The sequence below is a fragment of the Emydura macquarii genome, unplaced genomic scaffold (assembly GCF_026122565.2).
Source record: "Emydura macquarii macquarii isolate MOO-44397 ecotype Brisbane River unplaced genomic scaffold, CSIRO-AGI_Emac_v2 contig_2795, whole genome shotgun sequence".
NCBI lineage: Eukaryota > Metazoa > Chordata > Testudines > Chelidae > Emydura > Emydura macquarii.
In genome coordinates this window covers 3,933,547-3,956,622 of record NW_027132932.1, presented here as the reverse complement: position 1 = coordinate 3,956,622, position 23,076 = coordinate 3,933,547, and the positions used below count along the sequence as shown (strand labels likewise).

Sequence of the window (23,076 nt, the reverse complement as noted above, 5' to 3'; positions counted from 1 at the left end):
CGTACAGAGAGACATACACATGACATAACCTTTCATCTCATAAATGAATAACGGCTATATACGCCCAAACCATATTCATGCATGCACACAGATTTGGACACGGAAGCACCCAGACACGCTGTGGATGCGTTCCGTAACAAATCCCTCAGTGGCTGTCTACCTTTAGTGACATAAAATAACAATCTCCAGAAGGATCTTTGGTATTCATGTATTAAATTCCAAGTGCACAGCAGCTATAGCTGAACTTTATACCGCTTGAGTAATACTCTTTCCTCCTCCATACTGTACACAGAATAAACTAATTAAAATTTAGTGGTGTGGGGGAGCAGTCCTCAATATATTGACGTAATCAGATTTTTGAGGTCATTTCTTCTGCAGAGTTCCCTCACTACCACCCCAGAAAGGATTTGTAAGTATTCATTGGAAATCTCCCATGGATTTAACTTCTTCCTTTGTTTTGTTTTGTAGTAAAAGCTTGATTGAAAGTGGCTGTGGCAGCAGTAATGCCTGGCTGAGTTTGGAGAAAACAAGCCGTAGGCCCATTTAGACATTTCATTTGAAAGAAGCTTCCATTATCTCCTATTAGGAACTGTCCTTAGAAAGTAGCGCTCTGTGTGTGTGTGTGTGTGCGTGTGTGCGCGCGCGCACGCATGCGTGCCGAGTACCCACGTCCTTTGTGATTTCTGCAACGTTTTTACTTTTAATCACAAATTTTTGGAAGAAGACTGGAACTTTTTCCTTATATTTGCAATTAATACCTGATTAACCAAAACACAGCTTTCTAGGGACAGGGCATTATAGGGACTGTTCCAAGCATGAGATGAATCCATTCCAGAGCTAAAATGCTGCTTCAGTGTCTTTTCCCCACCCGTCTCTTTCTTTAGAATTCTTTCAGTGTCCTATGAAAAGAAAATTCAGAAAAGAAAACTTGAGAGGAACACCATAGATTTCTTCCCCTCTTACCCCTTCTGCAGAAATCAACTTTCTTAAAAATAAAATCATGAGCGAGTGCTTGAGGTAACGAATGTTGTAACCGGATCCAAGTTAGCCATGTGTTTCACTAAATATGCTGAAGTACTTACTCAATTTCTACTCGGTAATTAAGTTAATTAAAAAAGTGAATTTTCGACTAAGGCCATGAACCCACTGACTTCGCTGGTACGTGAAGACTTTGGGTTTGACCCAGTAAGAATATGAAGGTTCTATGTGTAAACTTTACTTTTCATTTAAAAAAATGGACGTTCCTTGAGACTGGAATTATCTGTTGAGCCACAGAACAGGAACAGCCTGGGCACAGCATCATTGCAGCCTCACCGGTGGGCCTGACCCCTATTCTAGGGGATCACTTTTTGGTGGAAGTTCTGCCTTCTTGGCTTTTGCCCTCTAGAGTTGCCTGCCAGAGTGCCAGTTTTGGTGTTGGGGTTATGAAACCCACTAGGAAATGGACTAAATCATAGAATCAGGGGGCCAGATTCTCATTTACACTAGGGCCCCTTCATGTTGCTCTGGCAGCATAAAGGGACCTTGAAGTGGATCGAAACAGTCCCCTGAAAATACCCTCTGCATAAAGGCCTGCTCCAGCCTGTGCAGAACTGGCATAAAGTCTTTACAGTGGTCTGGTTCCCAGTCCCCAGGCTAGTAGTTCTGGAGTGACTGCTGCTTTCTGCTTCCCAGCCATTATAGGGAATAATTTGCCAATAGACAATTTATTTACTGGTCAAATAGGGATAATTTCATTTTAAACCTTTAATGTGATTGTAAAAGATAAATTTTTTTTTTTTTCACCAGCTCCTCATAGCAAATACGGAGGAAACTGTCTGAATTTGTTAACCTTGTAGTGGAGTTTTGGGGAACTCTCAGTGAAACTGGGGATGCAAGGGCATCCAAGGAGGGAAGCGGGACGGGCTCTTGAAGGTGGTTTAAGTTCCTGCAGAGCCTCCCCAGCGCCTGCGAGGGCACTGTGGGCAAGGGATGATCTGTTCCCCCCTCAGATAAAGGATCTGGAAGCACCACATATCCTGCCATTTGCCACTTCTTGTGTTTAGAATGGCATTAAGGGATTGTCTGAGATGATGCCCAATAATGCATAGCACAAAAGGCAGCAGGGGTTGCTGGGGTCAGCTCGAATCCCTGTGCCCTTGCGGTCCTACTCTTCTTTAGGCATGTTTTTGGATCTGCATTGTGCTGTGCAGGCCAGGACTTGGATCTGTAAACCGATGGATTTGTGTTATCCTACCACTGTGGGAGGAGTCTGGGAGGTGGGCTCAGTGTCCTGAAGCCTCCTGGGAAATGTCCCCATAACCCCGCTGGCCAGCCTGCCCCTGGATTCCTTATTGACGCATCTGCACGTAGGGAGTAATCACACTGTGTTTAAAAGGCAAGGTCAGTTTGTTCTTGCTTTAGCCTTGTTATTGTTGCAGTAAGAGCAAGTCCACGATTTCCTAACGAGAACTGGAGCTTGTGTCCATACACATTATATAAAGGGGGAGGGGAAAATGGGGGGGGGGAGCTTAGGTTCATGCACAACTCTGATCTTCACCCCCTTAGCCCCCTGCAGTACTCAGCCAAGGATTGTTATTCTGCCTGTTTGGCTGCCTGCAGTTTGCTGCCTGCTCTCTTGCATCGCTGCCGATGTCTCCAGGGCGCCTGCCTACCTGCAGCGGTGCTAATTAGAAATGTATTTGAGCCAAACGCGCGGGTGCGAACCTTGGCTTTGCGTCAGGTTTCAGAGCTGGGTTCACCGCTCAAACTCTCCTTTAATGAGGTGACTCCAGATGTTGAGAACTTTGGGCAAGTTTGATGCTGAGTCTGCATTTCAAACCTAAGTTTGGGAATGCTCAGATCTGGGGATTTCAGTAGGTCTGTTCTGGAGATAGGAGGCCTGTTTCCCCGCTGCCTTGTGCTTTGCATGCCTATCTATGCCTCTGCAAAGAAGACCCCACTCACCAACGCTTCATGCTGGTGCGAGGAAGCAGCCCCCGGGAAATACCTCCTGTGTGTGGCTGATGTAGAGCTGGCATAAAGGCTCTCCCCTGGCCCTGCTGTCAGTGCTTGTTGGGGGTATTTGGGGAGGGGCATGGGGCAGGGAGGAAGTGCAGTGCTCTCTCTGCTTCCAGGGCCCTTCATGCCCTCAGAATGCAGAGGACGCAACGGTGACTTGCAGCAAACTTTCCTATCATCCAGCGCCCCCCCCCCTTCCCCCCAGTGTCCATCCCTGCGCCAAACACAGACCTGGCAACGGTGACTTGCAGCAAACTTTCCTATCATCCAGCGCCCCCCCCACCCTTCCCCCCAGTGTCCATCCCTGCGCCAAACACAGACCTGGAGGAAGTGGGAATCGGGACTTCGATGTCTCAAGTTTAGTATTGCCAGGTTTTCGATCGGAAAGTCTGGTCGAAAAGGGAACCGGACACGGAAAGTCTGGTTACCCCAGGCAGGAAGGGAAGAGTCAGCCTGTCGCCTGGCCTTGAAGAAGCGACTCCTGCGGCGGCGGCACGCACTCACTGGTTCGGGCGGCCCCTTTGAGGAGCATGGTTTGCAGGGCTGCGGCGGAGGACAGGGTGCGGGGCCCCTGGCGAGCTGGATAAGGGACTCCCAGCGGCCACGGAATGTTTCCCGGGAGGGAAGGAACGTGAACTGCCCCACTAGCCAGCGCTTCCCCTGGCCGTGCTCCCAGGCAGCACTGGGGCAGGGAGGGCTTGAGCCGGAGGGGAAGGGCTGGGCAGGCAGTGCAGAGGGAGGTGAGAGGCTGTTGTGCAGGAGGGCTGTGTCCTAGCGGGTCTGCCTGTCTTCTCTTGTGTGGCCATAGCGCTCTTCTGATCTGCACTCCCAGGCGGCCTGCTGGAGCTGGGGTTTGCAAGTCCCTTGAGGCTGCTCATGACTAGAGTTGCCCAGGGTTTAGCGAGATGCCAGTGGGACCGGAATCTGCTTGTTAGGCATTAAAGCAGCAGAGGACTTGGCAGACTTCGTAATGGGGAGGGGGGAGAAAGGGAGCGAGCAGGGGGCGGGACCTCGACAGACGAGGTGGGGCCGGGGGGCGGAGCCTTGGGGGAAGAGGTGGGGTAGGGGGTCTGGTTTTCAGAAATTAGAAAACTGGCACCCCAGAGCATTCGCAAACGGTGTTAGAGGCTACTTTTGAATTAAGCCCTTATCCCAAGAGGCAGACTCTCCAGGTCATGACTGCAGTGTGTTGCAGGAGCATGCGCTACAATGAGCAAGGGAGCTTCCTCGATCATAACTTGCACCCGGCTTTGGGAGGAGTATCTGATCGGCAGGGCTGGAACAAAGCTGCCTCTGGTCCTAATATTCGGACTTTTGGGACGCTTTCAAAACGAGACTCCCGGTCTAAGCAAGCAGTGTGCTTCTAGGATTCATTTTAAATTAGCCGGGCCTGAATTCTTTAGTGAAGCCTCATTTCTGTGGGAGGGAATTGGTGCTGGTGGGCCTAAACGCTGCCACTCCACGACTGGACTCAAAACTCCTGTCAGTGTTATGAGCGTGGCTGTGAAATTAACCATTTGACCATGTAATGACTTTATTTAATCTTCAAAAATGCTCTTTAGGCAAAAGCATGTGGAGGGTCACGTTTATAAAGCAGCACTTCTTTGGCTCATTTCCTGCCCAGCTGTTGTCCCCTCCATCCCTCTCCCTTGGCCAGGCAACAGTGAGGTCTACAGCCGTGGAAAGGTCCTGCCGCAGCTCACCAAGGGAGCTCATCTTTTGGGAGCGCCGTGGAGAACGCTTCTTCGCCTTAGCCTGTTGCTACTCAGCTTCCTGGCTCACTGCAGCCCTTGAACACAGCCTTGGCCCCGCTTCTGTCACAGACATCATCACCATTATCACTGAGCCTGGTGTCTGATGAGGCCGCTGTCAGGGGGGGCAAAAGCACTTACTTGAAAATGATTTATACTAATTAGACAACTTGAAGGTTTCTTATGAAGCCAGTGGAACGGGAGGAGGGAAGGCACTGAGTTCAGACTCCTTTATTCTCCAAAAAGCCATCATCACCTGATAAAGATTCAACTGCCTTGAGGTTTTGAAGAGGACGCTTCATGCTGCTTCAGTGAAAGGGGGAGTAAAGCCTTCAGTCCCGTAACCTTTGTTCTGTAATGAGTGTGTCGGGGTTTTGGCTGTGCTGATGGCCTTGACTTTTTCCTTGACTTTTTCTTTGAATTGTCTAAGAGGATGTGAGATCAGTCCCAAAGCCTTTTCTGCACCAAGATGCTGAGGGAGGGGAAAAGACCAGCACTTCTCTGCATAGCAGAGTCAAGATTTTCAAAAACAGAAGCCTCAAGTTAGTCTCTTAAATCCTGATTAAGGATCCTGAATAAGAAACCTGATGTTCCCAAGTGCTGAGCACCGTACCGTTCCTACTGAAGCCAATGGGAGCTGCTGGGTGCTCAGCAGTTATGAAAACCAGTCTATTTATTGTGATGTCTAAATATGGATTTAGGAGCCTAACTTTTAAGGCTCTTACTTTTGAATATCTTGGCCCAGAATTTTATGGTAAAAAGTATGTAAGAAACAAAAACAGATAAAAAAACATAAAATCGTGTTCCAAAAAAATCAAAGATCATGAAGAGGGGAGGGTAAAACCAATGACATAAGTGGCTAGGTTTCACCTGTGTCATTTAATAGAGATACATTGAAAGGGGAAGACCCCACATTTTACCTTCTATAGAGCAAAATTCCACCCATATGCCTGGGTCAACCCCCCCTGTAGCTTTCCTGGTGGTAATGCATGCTTATCAGAAGCCAGAATTTAGCCCTTAAGGATTTGCATAGTAATTTCCCCCCCTCTGATCTTTGATACTATGCCATGATAAAGGCTGTGATCCATTGTAAGCTAATGTTTCTCAGCACTGTGAGTGACACTATGAAAGCAAAGCAGGGGCATAGAAACGCCTGATGCTAGCATGCATGCATGTGGATAGGGCCAGACTGGCTGTTGGCACTGCTAGGTGCACAGGTCAAGCTGGGGGGAAAGTGCAAACAGCCTCTCACTCCTTGGGTGAGATTCTGCACTGTGGATCTAGGGGCATGTCTACACTGCAGTTAAACACCCACCACTGGCCTGTGTCAGCTGGCTCAGGCTCCGGGGCTGTTTAATTGCAGTATAGACATTCAGGCTCAGGCTGGAGCCTGGGCCCTGGGACCCTCTCCCCCTATGGCTACTCTCTCCTTCCATCTTTCTGTCTCGTTCACTGCTAGGGATAGGCAAAAACGTCTTTGCTGGGTTTCTCAGTGCAGGTCCCTGAAGTGTTGATTAGTCAGCAGCTTGGCTTCAGAGAGCAGAGATATGCCCTGTGGGGAGCCGTGCTCGAGAGCTCTCTCTTTTCTTGACAAATGTCTCCTTGCAACCTCGCTGCTCGTGTGGTTTATGTGATTTCCAGCCTGGCTTGGCGCCTAGAAATGAACTCCTAGGCCTTGAAGAGCAGTAGGCACTGCAGAAAGTTAGCTTAACCCAGCAAAGCAGTTTGTGTGAAAGCACTTTCCAAGAGAACAGATCTCTCTTTAGATAAGCTGCCTGGTTTAGCTCCCTTCTGGGTAATGATTCCAAGTGTGGTTCTGTCATCCCTTTGCAAAAATAGTTCCTCCTGAAACAGCCCATTATTATAGGCCAGGATGCACAGAACTTCAGATAGGTGTGTGAGAGTAAGATAATAAAGGGTTAAAATATGCAGGGAAAGAGTCTAACTTCTGCACCCGGAAATGAGGATAATATGCTAGTAAAGGGAACAGTGAAGAGTAGCTGACTCCACTGAGGAAGAAATAACTTTCAGTCAGGAGAGTCTACAGATGAATCTCTTTATAAGTGAGATGTGTCATAAAGCATGCTGGACGCTGTGGTTCAGTAATTCCCTCCTAACTGCTTACTTTGCAGAGAGATGATGAGAGGATTTGGGGAAAGTAAAAGGGGCCTGTGATGAGATTTACTACTAGTCATGGGTTTGGAGGTTCCCTTGAGATATGTCTAAGCAGAAACTTCAGGTCGTATCTGAAGATCTATGGACTAGAAAAAGAGCCAGCTGTCTTGTACTTACCCACTATTCTCTGGTGCCGGCTGGTTTGGAAGTTCTGAGTGTAGTCATCTGAGATACCAACCAACTCTTGCAAAGTGTTGATCGGCTTCAATACCAGTTGATGGGAATTGAGGGCGTTTGCACTTTGCAAGCCCACTGTAAGGGAAAAGCTTGTCTTGTACTAAGATGCTTCTGGTCTGGCCATAACCAAGGAAGCATGCAGGAGAGAGAGATTAAATGCAAACAGCAAACAACCAAACTTCAGATTGTGGGAGTGATTAAAATTTTGGCTGCAGGCGATTAAATTTTGGCTGTAGGCTTGGGTCAGTTCTTCTTTTTCTCAAACTGATTCACACATCCATAATTACTGTACAAGGCCCAGGGGGATGGCACTGGGGTTAGGAGACCTGCATTGTAGTCCTAGCTCTGCCACTGATGTACTCTGTTGCCTTGGTCAACTAAACAGTGTTGCCACCTCTTCAGAGTTTTGTAATATTTGCTGTATTTTTTTATAGCCCCAGCTCCTGGAGAGGTGGAATTAGGTGAGTATCTTAGCTTTCATTTTTTAAAAGGAAAATGAGTTTCTAGTCCTTGTGGTGTCTCAGAAGAGCTTGAAAATGTGATCCGAGTGCACTTTCAAGGCTCAAAAAGCAGACAGCAAATAAAAGAGAAATCAAAATTTATTATTTTTAAAAATCTCATGATTGTTGAGCCAATCCCATGATTGTTGGAACCTGACTCATGCTTTTTGAATGCACAAGGTTGGCAATGCTGCATTAGCTACACATTTTAGAGGTTTTTAAGCTGAGGCTTGACAAAGCCCTGGCTGGGATGATATAGCTGAGGTTAGTCCTGCTTTGAGCAGGGGGTTGGACTAGATGACCTCCTGAGGTCCCTTCCAACTCTAATATTCTATGATTCTATGATTTTCAAAAGCAGACTTTAGTTTTGGGTTCCTCAGTTTTTGGCAGCCTAATTTAAGCTACGCTGGGCTGGATTTTCCGAGGGTGCTGAGCACCCAACAACTGCGGTTGAAGTCAGGGGCAGCTGCAAGTTCTTGAACCTCTGAAAATCAGTCCCAAGATGTTTTGAGTTTGGCCACTCAAACACAGAGGCCACTTTTGAAAAAATTTTAGCCTGAGCCTCTCTGTAGCTCAGTTAACCTTTCTGTACAAAGGGGGAGAATGATATTTACCAACTTTTAAAGGACTTTGAGAGCCCACAAATGAAGTGCTGTGTAAGTGCCAAGTACTATTATTATTCATGCCTTAGTCATACACCCTGAGGGGCAAACCACACAGCTTTATTGAATGTGTAATAGAAAGTATTCAGAACACCATTCCTTCCCCCATCACACACTTGGGATGGAGCTGCAGTGTTTTCATATTGATGTAGTTGTGGGTTAAAGTTGGAGAGCGCATGGCAAAGTACAGCACTCGACACACGCACAAATATGGGTTTAGAGGGAAACGGCTGGAAGGAGTTGTTAAAGAAACAAACCTCCAGAATTCCCCAGTCACCCAGACCAGCCTGCCCCAACAACCTTGTGTCATAGTAACCTCTGTCTCCCAGCTTCCCGACAGCGTGTGTGAGTACCGTGTCTCATCTGCTAGCGCCAGAAAAGCAGGCGGCGTTGCTCGGGTTAGAGTTGTCCTTGTGTTTTTCCTCCCTCTAGTTACTGAGATAAGGAGTCTGTGAAAGACTGTGCAAAGCACCATGTCGGTTTAATCAGCATACGAGGGAGAAACTAGATATGCCCTGTTAGTGCAGTCACGGCCCAGGCATGAAATCAAGGGGAGGTGGGGGTGGGTGCGACTGGGAGAAATGCTCCTGGTCTCTTAGGCGTGTAGCTGAAAGTCCCCGGGAAGGGGGATTGACTCAGTGTCCTTGTGGAAAGCCTTTTGGAGCCTGGCAGACCGGGATTGCTGTGTCTCACAATTCTTGTGTGTAACCCAGAGTGAATCACTCCACAGGTTTGGTGTGACTGTATTAAATAGCACTTGTGAGGCTGGGCAGCCTGATTGTAGCTCGCTTGGAATGCCATCATTTTTAGAGGGAAAAAATGTGAGAACCAAGGTGTTCTCTGGGTGCCTACGGGGCCTGGGGTGAGCTTTTCTGCCCAGAGCCCTGGAGGTCAATGGGAATTATGCATATTCAATATTGACCACAACATCCAAGGCTGCAGTCCAACATGGGGGTAATACATTCTGCCTGCCTAAATTCTAACTGTAACCGCAGAGGCTGTGTCGTGTTTTCACCTCGCATCCTGAACGGCTGTGTAACGTTGCTGTGCACTAATGAACAGCTGCTGTGCTCCATCCCAGAGCTGGCTGCATTTCAGCAGGGCGTCTATCTTATCGCCCCTTATCTCAGGGGGTGTTAGGAGGCTTGATTAGTAAGTGTTTGTAAAGGGCTTTGAGATCCTCTGCTACAGAAGGCCAAAGAGCTGCTGTGTTACTGTATCTGCTTCCCCTGCCGCCCATGGAGAATCCACAGGAAAGTTAATGCAGACTGAGACTGCACTGACACTCCTGCGGAGCCTCTCAGAGAGGGGGCTCCTACCCCTTGCAAAGGGCGACAGCTGTGGCAAAGGAATCCCCCAGGAAGCGGCACTGCCTGGCAACAAGGAGGGTGTGTGTGGAGATACAGGGCAGATAGAGGGCACTGGCATCTCGTGGGTAGTCAGGGTTCTAGAGGAAACCCACTAGTCAGTCCCAGGTGAGGGTCTGTCTGAGTTCTGTGTGAAGTTTATGTGTGTGGACAGACTCTCTCTGCAAACAGATTGCAGGGATTGCCAAGGGACCGATCGCTGATTTTTGTTTTGTTTTGTTTTTAATTACTGCCCCTGCTGTTTAAAGAGGCAAACTTTTGTTTTTTAAAGCAATTCAGATGAGCTGGTGCACATGCTGGGCGGGGGGGGGGGGGGGGGTGCTGGTATGGTGGGCAGTTTTGTTGAACTGGTGCATGAGGGTGGTGGTAAGATGGGCAGTTCTGATGAGCTGGTGCACATGATGGGCAGATGGAGGTGGTGGTAAGGTGGGCAGGTCTGATGAGGTGGTGCACATGGTGGGGGATAAGGGACCCACAAAAGAGGTTTTGGGGAACATTTTCAAAGTAGTTTAAAACACCAGAAAATACGGTGTTATCCTCACTTTAGTGATGAGTCTGTGAGAGAAGAAGTGATTTGTATCAGGTCACTCTCCCGGGCTCTGGTAGAGCTGGAAATCAAACCCCAATCTCCTGGCCCGTGCTTTATGCTGTAGACCACAGCTGCCTCTAGAAGTCTGTTTTATTTGTAAGTGACAGCTGAGGCCTGTCTTGATGTTATGGTCAGGCTGAGTCGTAGGATCTCCTCCTAACGGTTTCGTCTATTAAAACGAGTTGCCTCCGAGATTGTGGAAGTGAACGGAAAAATGTTTATTTGAGAATGAATTAAGATTCTCCCCCCAAAATCAGATCCTCTTGTCTCAGATTGACTTTTGTATTTGATGTTGTTGTACCATCAAATTGATATTTGTAATACCCTCTTTTGAGCTTAAAATCATAGATGTGGTACATTTCATTTCACTGACAAAACACTGCAACCTCGTTAGATGTTACTTCTTTTGTAAGAATGTGGAACTCAGCAAAGTATATCGATTTAGCTATTGAATATAATGCAGCACTAATCTGTGGTGTCTAACTATGCTCTCTGAGCTCCTATGCTAATGACAATGTACGTCTTTTGAAATGAGAAGATCTATGTAACATTGACATTCATTTGTACGTAAATTTTTAACAGGGGGGTAAGGTTTACAAGGCCTGATTTTTCAAAGAGCTTCAACCTGGCATCCAAATGTGCACACCTAAAATTGCATTCTTATGTTTTTACACCTACGTTTTTTTGATATGTAAAATCTCAAATGTAAGTGCACAGATTGTTTTTGTCTGTTCAAATAAGCTACGAAGGCTTCCCAGCTTCCCAGTTTTCATATGCCATTAAATGGTCAGATTCTGCCTCATTGAGTGTCACATTAATAGTCCGATTGAAATCAATCGCATTATTCATGGGTTAAGATCCTGTTGAACATGAGAAAGGTGGCAGAATCTGCCCTAATATTTGTGTACACCCTGAAAATATAAGCGCATAGAGGCATGCACAATTGGAGTCTGTTTCTGAAAATGTGGCCGCAGAAGAATGAAGTCTGAGTGAAAACGAAAAGCCTGGGTGTACCGGCTAATAGGAGTTTATCCTGTGCATTGAAGAATTTGGCATTCTCTTTGTTGCATAGAATTAGTGGCCATCAGCGTTCCTGAGAGTGAGCCTGGTCAGAGAGTTTGTTTCTTGCTAGCGAATGGAAGTGAAACAGTTTTCAAGTCGTTACTGCTCTTGAATGCACCAAGTGTGTCTAGTCCTTTTGGCTCCTTACTAATAATTGGTACTTACCCTGAGGATTATTTAGTCAACAAAAAGCCATGTGTTTAGTCTTCCAGCTAGATAACTTCCGTTGTTTAGACAGCAAGTGAATGTGGAGTAACCTGGCTGTGACACTTGTTCTAATTCTGCACTGGAGAACAGATACAATATCTCTCTCCTTTTATAGCAGTCTCCTTTCAGTATCTTGTTCAAAACTTGGCAGACTAAAAAAGGGTCAAAAGCCAGCAAATTGCCTACACGTTTAATAGTTGTTTATTAGATCAGTCAATATTATGGGGCCAGATTCTGCTTTTAGTTACACCAGCCACCAGAATGACTCAGATAGTTTTGGTGGAGTTACGATGTGTTGGTGCTGGTTTTATTGAGGGCAGAATCTGGTCATTTGTCTGACACTGGGGACCCTCTCACCCCATTGATTAGCTTGTAGAACACCCGCTGATTTCTGTGTATCTGTGATCCTATATAGAGCCCATCACCGTGGTATCTGAGCACCATGCAGAGGTACCAAAATAAACGCAAGAAGGCGCGAGGGGTTATCTTAAATTGCAGTGGTTCTTAGATGCTCTGGTGATGGGCACCAAAAACCTGCACATAGAGATGGTACAATATGGATCTGGGTTAGGCTTGAGGTAGCTGCCTTATGACCTTGTGGTGGTGAATGCTTTGAACTTCCATGCGGGAAACATGAGCCCTGTGCCTGGTGTCCTGCCATACAGAGGATGGATGCAGGGGTCTCTGGTTTGTGTGCTGGCATGCCAGTGATATGGGCTGTCTGACAATTGCTTTACTCTCCTGGGCCGACATAGGTGGAAGAGCTGTGGAGGAAGCATGTTCAACTCCAGGAGGAAAAGGTAATGGGGGCAGACAGTACTTTATATCACTTAACAATGAAGCCTTCAGTTGACAGAGGAGGAATGCTGATGAGTTCCAAAGGGAGCCGCGGCCTCCTTCTCCCTTAGCTTGCATCACACTCTGAACTTCAGCCTGGTGGGGTTAAAGCAGGGAAAAGTGTGGTGAGGGGGCAGGATCCTGGGGGATCTGCAGACCTTTGCTGGAGGGAGAGCATAAGAAAACAACTTGCGCTTGGCTCTTGGAGAGGTTTGACTCATTAATACTTCAGAGGTGAATTCTCCGAGCAGACAGCCACTCCCCCTCTGACTTGGGTGAGCAGCTGTGGGGTTGTGGGAACCTGCACATTAGAAAACGCTCTTTTTCTTTCCTCCAGCAGTGGAATACTGTGTGACATTCAGGCAGCGGGAAGTGGAAGTGACTGAAAAATAAAATAACAGTGCATGCGGAAATAGCACCATGCACTTTCCTGCTCCCCGTTGGGAAAAGATAACATTTCATTCAACTGCATGAGGCTGATCACTGCTCCCTCTCCCCCCGCTAATAAGTTCCCCCGTCTCCTTGGGCTCTGCCATCTGCCCCACAGGCATCTGGAATTGGAGTCTGGCAAGGTGCACCTTAAAGTGACACCTGGCAAAACACTTCAGTGGGTTTAGAGCTTCTGTGAGGAACCTAGCGCGGCTGGGTTATTTATTTTTTAGTTTTTGAATTCCTACAATTCCATTTTGCAAGAAACCCAAAACACCTTCAAAGTCCCATTTTTATGGATGCTGCTGTTTTTACAAATGTATCACAACCCTCTGTTCCATGATGTCCCAAATCCAGTGTGTAATGGATCAAAGCGAGACCTTCAGAGACCAGCTGACCACTCAGACAGGTGGTCTTCGTATTCATAGGGTTTTTTTTTTAAATTCTCCTTCCCCTTCTCCGTACTATTAAACCTCTGGGTACCAGCACGACCTCTCTAGACAGGTGTCCAAGGGAAGGCAGCTAGTCTTACATTTTGCTTTTCATTTGTCTTTAAGGGGCATGAAAGCGCAACAGAGTCAATGAGTTCAGCTGATCTCCCCCTTCTTTTCTTTTATCTGGTTTGATGTTCTGCAACCGGTTAGACTGTTACTCACTGAAAGAAAATACATTTTCTACCAGGAAATATAATCTTAATCCCAGAGAGCTGGTTCTCATTTACTCTAATGCCCCTTTGTATCACTCTGACAATGGCCTGGTCTACACTAGAGATTTTTGTCAACCAAAGTCAGCTTTTGTTGACAAAACAGTGGTGGTACACACAGCAGTCACCCCCCTTCCCCTCTCACCGACACAACTGTCCTGATTTTTCAACAGAATAAAACCACCTTGACGAGAGGCATAGAGCCTTTGTTACCCAACTTGTATCGACAAAGCATCAGTGTAGAAACAGCGTTTGGTTCTGTTGTGGTAAATGGCCTCTAGGAAGTGTCCCACAATGCCCATCCTGACTGCTCTGGCCATCAGTTTGAGCTCTGCTGCCTTGCAGCCATCCGTTCCTCCACCTTTAAAGTCCTGGGAATTTTTGAAATTCCAGTTCCTACTTGGTCCGTGTGGAGAGCTCACATCTCATCTTCCCCACTGACCATGGCGACTCCACACACCAAATGCTCTCCCGCTTGGAGTACACCGGAGCTTCTAGATCTCATCAGCATTTGAGGAGAGTGGGCTATGCAGTCCCAGCTCAACTCCAGCCGAAGGAACTTTGATACCTATGGCCAGATTTCTCATGCCATAGTGGAAAAGGGCTATGAATGGGAAATGCTGCAGTGCCGAGTGAAAATCAAGGAATGCGGCAGGGCTACCAGAAGGCAAGGGAGGCAAACCGTCACTCTGGTGCAGAGCCAAAGACCTGCCGTTTCTATAAAGAGCTGGAAGCCATCCTCAGCCGCGACTCCACCTCCACCCCCAAGACACCTGTGGATACCTTGGGCCCAGAGACAGCAGACACCGGACTCAACCCCGACAAAGAAGTCGTGGATGAAGAGGTGGAGTTGGATGACGATGTGGAGCTGGGGACTAGGTCATTTGATGATGTGGGGAGTCAGGATCTCTTTGTGACCCTGGAGGGTCCCAGCAGGGCCCAGCCCTACAGCTCTGGCATGCAGGATGCAGGAGAGGGGAGCTCTGGTAAGTGTTTTCTTTTTGGAGCTGATGCTGCTTGTTTACAGGTGGTATGGCTGTCCTTTGCGTTGCTAAATTATAGAGGTGGTTGAAGGGATAGAAATACACAAAACTAGCTGTGTTTGCATATGCTTCCCATTCCCCACTTCAGCTTCCCTGCGTGACGGAGAGGTGTGTTAATGCATGCCGAGATTTCACAGGAATCCCCCAAAGAGATCTCTAGGAAACTTTCCTGGATGTACTCGCGAATCTTCTGCCTGAGATTCTTCAGCAGAGTGGCTTTGTTTCTTCCCCCGTGTAAGACACTTTCCTGCGCCTATCGGCAAAAACTTATGCAAGGACCAAAGCGATACACAGGAGAGCAGCATAGGGACCCGGTTTGAAGCTGCTCACATGGAGGAGATGCACTCTAGCATCCCTGTTTACTCTCAGGAGTGAGATGTCGGCTTCTATGGCCCTCGCCTGTTGAAAATGTTGGCACAATTTGAAAATTTGTCCCTGTCCACTTGCATCAGTACCCAAAATAATCGCCCACCTTTTCCCCAGCTTCAGGACCCCACTACCCGGGCACAACTCTGGTTGGTCACTCCCTGGTTGATCATTGAGCTCTGGGTTTGCCAGTGACAGTTTGAGCTCTGGGTTTGCAGTTTGAGCTCTGGGTTTGCCAGTGACAGTGAGAAAGAGGTGTATTCCGGCCTCTGAGGCTGGAAAAAGAGGAAAAAAAGGCATGGAGGCACCTTATGTTCAAAAGACAGAAAATTGGTAGGCAGGAGAGAAGGGAAAACCATGATCGAGTACTAGCAGGTCATGAACGAAGCCATAGAGGAGCAAACAGAGCTGCTAAAGACAATCATTAAACTGCAGACAGAGTCCATGTGCACTCAACCCCCGTTTCAGCCAATACTGAAATGTTTTTCATGCCCTCCCCAAACTCCCCCCACACATTCCTGTGAAACTCCCAGGCCATCTGTTCTGAAGATGCATGCATCATGCACCTTCCCTGACCAACCCTCACTGATGTCAGTGAAACACCCACAGTGATCCACAAGCACCTGCAAGACCATAGAGAAGTACCCCTTTCTATTGATGGACACCGTTGCAAGATGGTGAGGAGCCAAAATTGGGATATGCATGCCATCCATCACCCCACCACAGTTAGGGAGTCCCATCGCTGCAAAGCCATCCACTATTTCACACACATTCCCCAGATTCTCAGTCCTTCACAGCAGAATGCGATTAAAGGCCCTGCACACTTGTGATAACACCGCTCCAGTGGTGGACTTCCTGACTCTAAACTGATTAGCAACTAATTGGTAACAGTCTGGAGTTGCCAGCGTCCACATGGCGATTGCCATGTGCTTCCCCACTGAGAGGGCAGCTCTCATTCTGGAGACATGCCACAGGGTGGGGTGGGCGCTGCACAGAGTTCCATGAAGGTGGCTTTGCACGTTCAAAAGTTCTGCAGCCACTGCTCAGGACCCCAGACCGCCAGAACGATGTGATCCCACCACTAAGTGCTTATTTCACACATCCAAAAGCGGCGATGCGCCGTGTGCAGATGCTCTGGGAATACAAACAGTGATCTAATGTTGTGTGTTTGCACGGCACACAGAAGGTCAGGCACCTCGGATTCCTGTTCTGATTGGGAGCTCGTGATATACTGCGCGAGCAGCCGCGAAGTGTTCAGAACACTGACAGCAACAGTGGCAGAGCAGTGCAGAATCCATCCTTTTAGACAGAGATGGTGGGTGCTCAGGAAACTCTGTTGGGGCTGTTGGAAAATGTCACGAAACACAGCTGGAAACCCACAAATGACGGGACTGAAATCCATGCATCATGGAACGTTGGGCCTGCACCCACGATGCACTGCAATCCTCTCCGCCTTCCCACAACTCCTAGCGGCACAAGATGGCGAGTTGCATTGTGGGATAATTTCCCACAATGCACTGCTCTCAAAGTCGATGCTAGAACACCAAATGTGGACTGTGTGGAATACTGTGTGGACAAGCACAAGTGCTGTAATTACGCCGCTTTTTGATCATTGCTGTAACTTGCATCGACAAAACTTTCTATTGTAGACAAGGCCAGTGTTAAAAGGACCGGAGCAGTATAACAGAGCTTTAACGTGAATGAGAATTCTTTGCTCAGAGTATTTCTAGATGTATTCGAAGGTTATAAGTACTGAGGAGGGAGGAGAATTGCTTAGGATGGTTCAAGGGGTGAAAACAGGAGTCATGGGTTGCAACGAGAAGGAAAATGTAGACTAAATATCAGGAAAAATTAATTCCAGATGTTTTAGGCTCTAGAATAGCCTTACAAGTGCCATTGTTTGGGACATTTAAAATTGGACAGGACAAAGCAGCAGTGAGTAATTCATGTACTGACAAGAAGGCAGATTGTGGCAATAGTCTCCTCTCACTGTAACCAACCGTGTTAATGATCTGAATCAGAGTGGCTGAGAAGTTGCAGTTGAGAAATTCTAATGACTGCAAACACGCTTGGTGATCTCTCAGGATTCGCTGAATATGTTTCTCCTCTCCCCCTTCCCCCCGCTTCCGGCACAGCTGTAACAAACTTCTTCACAAACTAGCTGAACAGAGCCTATTCCCCCCGTCCCCGACATACACAAATCAATTTAGCACATTAGAGCTGATGAACCAAGATTGGTGGCACTGGCCTAAATAACTTAATGCTGACAATAAGATCTTCAGACTTTAAATCTTCAAAAGCAGATTATCTTCTTTGTTTATGTACAGCTGGAATTTAAAAAAGAAGCAAGGAAAACATCTGATGTGAACTGGAGTCCTAACCTACAGATCTGCTATGGCATTTGGTGCCTGTTGCAGTGATCTGAATCTTAAATAATGCAAAGTAGTTGATGCCTCCTAATGGTCTTGAGATTCCCTGGGAATTTCCATCTACTGTGCCCACAGTTTCAGCTCTGGTGGGCTCATCTCTGGCTGTTCGCAATCACTCTGCAATCTTGTGGTCCCATTCTAATGTCGGACCCTGCAAACTGCTTTCCGTAATTATAGAGCATGCAGTGCAGAAACATTAGCTCTTAAATCTATGATAGTGATTACTGCAGGGAAGCATTGTGTCTAGTCCTGGTTCCTGTAGCCAGTACTGGTATTTCTGTGGAGACAATACTTCATTTGGAACTTGGGGTATAGACAGTTTCCCCATAGCCACGTTCAACACAACTGTATACACACGGTCCATGATCCATTCACATTGTGGGGATTCTGTCCTAGATCCTTAGCAGACTTCAATAGAGCTGTGCTGACTTAACACTAGCTCAGGATCTTGATGACTGGATCTAAGGCATAATGTGGCCCTAAATTTACACTTTTATCAGTACTATTCTGTATTAAGATAATTTATTTAAGCCCAGCTGTAGGTGTGCGATGGCAGCCCCCTACCAGGTTTTTCTTGGAGTGCGGGGATCCCAAGCCCGACTCCTCAGGTTTGTGATACACATGGCTTCAGGCTTTGACTTTGCATCATTACACAGTGATGGAAGGTCATCTGTTCTCGAGGCTGTGTTGCTGCAGTTGCATGCTCAGAAGGATGGCAAGGCTGTTTAGCCGGTAGAATGCAGGGCAGGTGTCTGAAAATCAGGGTGGTCCCAGCAATATGCAGGAGTGGTGACTCCACTCAGTATGGCTTCTCCCTCCTGTGGCTGCAAGGACTGTAGGTGCTTAAAGCTGGGCCTGATGACTTTGGATCCTAAATCCCTTCTGCTTGTTGTAATCTGAGCCGCTGGCCCTTATGAAATGAACTAGTTTGCTCATTCATGAATTACAGGAATGTCTGTCTGTGTACCTGAGAGAGACAAGGTGGGTGAGGTAATATATTTTGTTGGACTAACTTGTGTTGGTGGAAGGGGCAAGCTTTTGAGTTCACGTAACTGTTCTTCAGGTCTGGAGAAGAAGGAAACTAGAGCATCCAAGCTAAATACAAAGTGGGACAGATAGTTAAGCACAAGGAGTTCAACTTAAAACAGCGTGGGCAGTTAACAACTCTGCACTTGTAGGACAATGGAGAGTTATTAGGCAGCAGGTTGTTTTAATGGGCCATAATCAGTGTCTCTGTTAAAGCCATGGTTTTCAGTGTCCAGCAGAGTTATGAATTTAAGGGCAAGTCTACACTTAAAACGTTGCATTGGCAACGTCGGTTTAGTTAATTCACCTCCCCGAGAAGTGGTAGCTACCAACATAGTGCTGCCTCCACCGAGGTGGGGGGTGGGGTGGGGGAAGGTCAGTATAACTACAGATTTTTTGCACCCCTGAGCAGTGTAGTTATACCTATATAGGGCTGTAGTGTAGACCAGACCTCAGTTCCCAGGCTCGTCTTTTGAAGGTGTTGTGCAGGTTCCTTTGTGGACAAGGACAAAAGAGGTAAGATATGGAATGATGGCTTTGTGAAAAGTGTTCGCCCACAGATTATAGGGTGTTTTGGTCTTCAATCATGTCTCTGTGTGAGTTCATTTGGCAGCATAGTGATTGTCTTTGTACCTCTCCTCTCCGAGTTACTTGAGGGGTGTTTCAGAATGTGCCAAAGATTATTTGTGTTTGGTGTCCAGGAGTTTGTCAGCATGGCAGGTGCCTTCCCCATCAAGCCTTCTGCAGCCACTTCTCCCTGTTGTGTTATTGTGCGTCCCTCACTTCTTCAGCCAGCAGTGGACTCCAAAACCCCTCCCATTCTGTTGTACCCTCAGTTCCAGTGCAGATCAGCCTGCAGTAGTCATGTATTTTCCTGGCATGGTTCATTTTTAGAATTATTAAACAAACAAGGAAAGGTTATTGAATGATTTCATAATAATTTAACATTGCTGCCGAAGTCTCAGTTTGCCACAGAACGCACTGCAGCTGTGACCTATAAATTGGGGGCCCTCACCACGTAATTGAGAACTAATGTGCCACGGGGCCTAGATGCAGATACAATATATAGGAGACCTGATTTTCTGTAAGTTGTGTGATCATTTATACCTGCTTGTGCAACTGGTATAGGCAGAGTGTTCCAACTGGCCTGGGGCTTTGGAGATTTGGATTCTCTTCCTGGCACTTCCCTGACCTACTTTGTAACCTTGGTCAAATCATTTCACCTCTCTGTTTCCCCACATGACTTTCATTTGACTTGTCTGTTTGGACTGTAAGGAATGTTCCCTTACTCTGTGTTTGTATGGTGCTTAACACAATGGAGCCCTGATCTTGATTGGGGCCTCAGGCTACTGTAATAAAAATACTAATAAAAATAATCATGTAATACGCTAACTACCAAGTCAGTATGGCAGGTTTTATAGAGAGCTGAACAATTTATTTTGGGGGGAGGGCAGGGAACCAATAGCTTTCTCATTGAAAAAAGCATTTTTTGGGTCCCAACACCTGTTTGTCAAATCTGGATTGAATTTGGTGAAAGGTTTTGATTGGAAAAAAAAATTTTTGGTTTTAAAAAAGTTTTCGAGTGTTTCGAACTGATGTTAGGCCAATAAAAATCCCTGAAAAATCCAAAACATGAAAGAGAAGGTGAAAAACACCTGAAACGGCCGATTCGAAACAAAAACATGGAAGAAAATCATTTTGAGTTGACCCAAAACAATTTTTTTTTGTTTTGAATTTTTCATTGTGCCAAAAACTTGTAACTTGAATTGGAATTTTTTTGGATTTTTTCATTCACCAATTCTCCTCCTCCTCCCACAACTGAAATATCCATTATTTTCTCAGCCCTAGTTTTATACTCACATTGCACAGGTGTAAATGACCACACCAGATGTAACAGTGGAGAATCAGAATGGATAGAGCTCTTTCTGTGTGTGTATATTTGCGTAAGCTAGAGCTGGTCGGAAAAACTTCCATGGAACAATTTTCAGTTTAATTGAAATTGAAACATTTTGGAAATAGTGTCAATTTCACCAAAATTTGATTTAAGAGAAGAACCGAAATAAAAGGTCCAACATTTTCAGAATGAAAGGTTTTGGTTTTACATTTTGAAACTACTTTTTGTTATGAAGAGTGAATATGGCTTTTGTAAAGGGAAACCAGGCCTCACCAATCTATTAGAATTCTTTGAGGACAAGGGTGATCCAGCAGATATAGTGTATTTGGACTTTCAGAAAGCCTTGACAAAGTCCCTTACCAAAAATTCTTAAGCAAAGTAGGCAGTCATGGGATAAGAGGGAAGGTCCACTTATGGATCAATAACTGGTTAAAAGATAGGGGGGGAAAGGTAGGAAGAAATGGTCAATTTTCACAGTGGAGAGAGGTAAATAGTGGGGTCCCCCGAGGATCTGTACCGGGATGAGTGCTGGTACATATTCATAAATGATCTAGAAAAAGGTGTAAACAGTGAGGTGGCGAAGTTTGCAGACATTACAAAATTACTCAAGATAGTTAAGTCCAAAGCTGACTGCGAAGAGTTACAAAGGGCTCTCACAAAACTGGGAGACTGGGCAAATGGCAGATGAAATTCATTGTTGATAAATGCAAAGTAATGCCACACTGTGAAACACAATCCCAACTATCCATACAAAATGATGGGGTCTAAATTAGCTGTTACCACTCAAGAAAGAGATCTTGGAGTCATTGTGGATAGGTTCTCTGAAAATAATCTGTTCAGTATTCAGCAGCAGTTAAAAAAGCTAACAGAATATTAGGAACAATTAGGAAAGGGATAGGTAATAAGACAGAAAATATTATAATGGCACTATATAAACCCATGGTACGTCCATACCTTGAATATTGCATGCAGTTTTGGTCACCTCTTCTCAAAAAAATATTTATTAGAATTGGAAAAGGTGCAGAGATGGGCAACAAAAATGATTAAGGGTATGAAACAGCTTCCATATGAGGAGAGAGTAAAAAGAGTTGGATTTTTCATCTTAGAAAAGAGTCAGCTGAGGGGGGTTATGATAGAGGTCTATAAAATTATGACTGGTGTGGAGAAAGTAAATAAGCAAGTATTATTTATCCCTTCATATAACACAAGAACCAGGGATCACCCAATGAAATTAATAAGCAATAGATTTAAAACAGTCATGAGAAAGTACTTCTTCACACAATACAGTCAACCTGAGAAGCTCATTGCCAGGGGATGTTGTGAAGGCCAAAAGTATAACTGGGTTCAAAAAAGAATTAGATAAGTTCCTGGAGGTCCATCAGTGGCTGTTAGCCACGATAGTCAGGAACACAACTCCATGCTCTGGGTGTCCATAAACCTCTGCCTGCTAGAAGCTGGTACTGGATGACGGGAGATGGATCACTCAATAAATTGCTCTGTTCTGTTCATTCCCTCAGAAGCATTTGGTACCAGCCACTATCCGAAGACAGGATACTTGTCTGACCCAGTATGGTCAGTCTTATGTTCTAAATTTTTAAATGTTGTGTCACATTATATAAATTGTATATTATAACAAAAAGTCAGAATCCTAATGAAACCTTTCAATTAATTCAAAACAATTTTTTCCCCCAAAATTTTCCTTTGCAGAGAATTTTTGCGTTTTGTTCCCACTTGAAACAGAGCTAAATTTGGAAATCTCAAAGTCTTTCACAAAACAGAATGTCCATCCTCCACACACAGCCCGAAGTGTGCACTCTACCCAATAGGTGAGACTATGTACCTGTTTCACTGCCCCATGTGCTATACACTATAGTTGCTCTAAAGGCAATGTATTCTAGTGGATAGGGCTCCTTGGTTCTGTTGTCAGCTCTGCTACTGGACTAGTGTTCGATCCAGCTCAAGTCACTTGAGTTCTGCGTGCCTCAGTTTCTGTTGCTGAAGAGCTGTGCTTCTGGCAAGTAAGCATCTGAGAGTACTGATCGCATATGTTCATAAATAAAAGCTAAATTTATTAAATCTATTAGATTTCGTCTCCTCTTCACTGGAACAACAATTTTAAAACCCGTTTTATGAAGAGAACTTCCTTAAATTAAAAAACAAAACAAACCCCCAAGCAAATAAATAAAGCGGTCCCATGAGGATACACAAATAGCTTCCTTGTAAATATGAGCCCTGGAGCAGATGTTGACAGCGTTTAGGGAGAACACCCACTCTCATGTTAATGGTTCCAGCCTGTTAATCTGAAAATGCTGTATTCCAATCTTCAGCCAGTTTTTAAATAGAAAGTCGAGAGAGAAGCCATGTTTGTCTAGGGATACGGGAGGCTGTGCCAAGTTTGAGATAATACCGTTTGCTGGAGTGTCTGCCCAGTACTGACAGAGAAGCTTTCAAGAAACAGAACTTTTCTTCACATCATCCAGGTTTTCTGAACAACCGAGTCCCTGGATTTTGGCTTTAAAGGTGACTTTTTCAATCAGGCAGATAAATGCTTACTTTAATGGAGGTAGGAGGAAAAAAATTGGCAGCTCAGACAGAGAAGGCCCTTTGTTTCACCTTAACTGCCAAGCCAGTGATCCTGACCCGCTGTGATTGTCTGTAAAAGGAGCTGCTTAAAAACATTGAACGGGTTGACACTCATGACTTGTTCCTCTGGGAGGTGGGGATCAGGCTGTAATGACAGGTACAACAGGGCGGTGATGACAGATTCATTCAGACAATATTCTGAGGTTGCCCACGGCCCTTATGCTGTCATCAAGCATTTGGCAGGACCTGTGGCTATAGGGGGAGTAAACAGGTCCT

General features: G+C 45.9%; 1 protein-coding gene across 17 annotated transcripts in view; it reads left to right on the top strand.

Moving 5' to 3' along the window:
- The window catches only part of FGFRL1 (fibroblast growth factor receptor like 1), a 320,481-nt gene that overhangs the window by 129,898 nt on the left and 167,507 nt on the right, over positions 1–23,076 (top strand). The window contains exon 1 of one of the 17 annotated variants that reach the window (XM_067567652.1): positions 11,929–12,290. The exons of the other annotated variants lie outside the window; for them this stretch is intronic. Coding sequence (XP_067423753.1) covers positions 12,203–12,290 — 88 coding nt within the window. The 5' untranslated portion in view covers positions 11,929–12,202. Of the gene's footprint in view, positions 1–11,928; positions 12,291–23,076 lie in introns of those variants that run through there. 17 annotated transcript variants of the gene reach the window in all.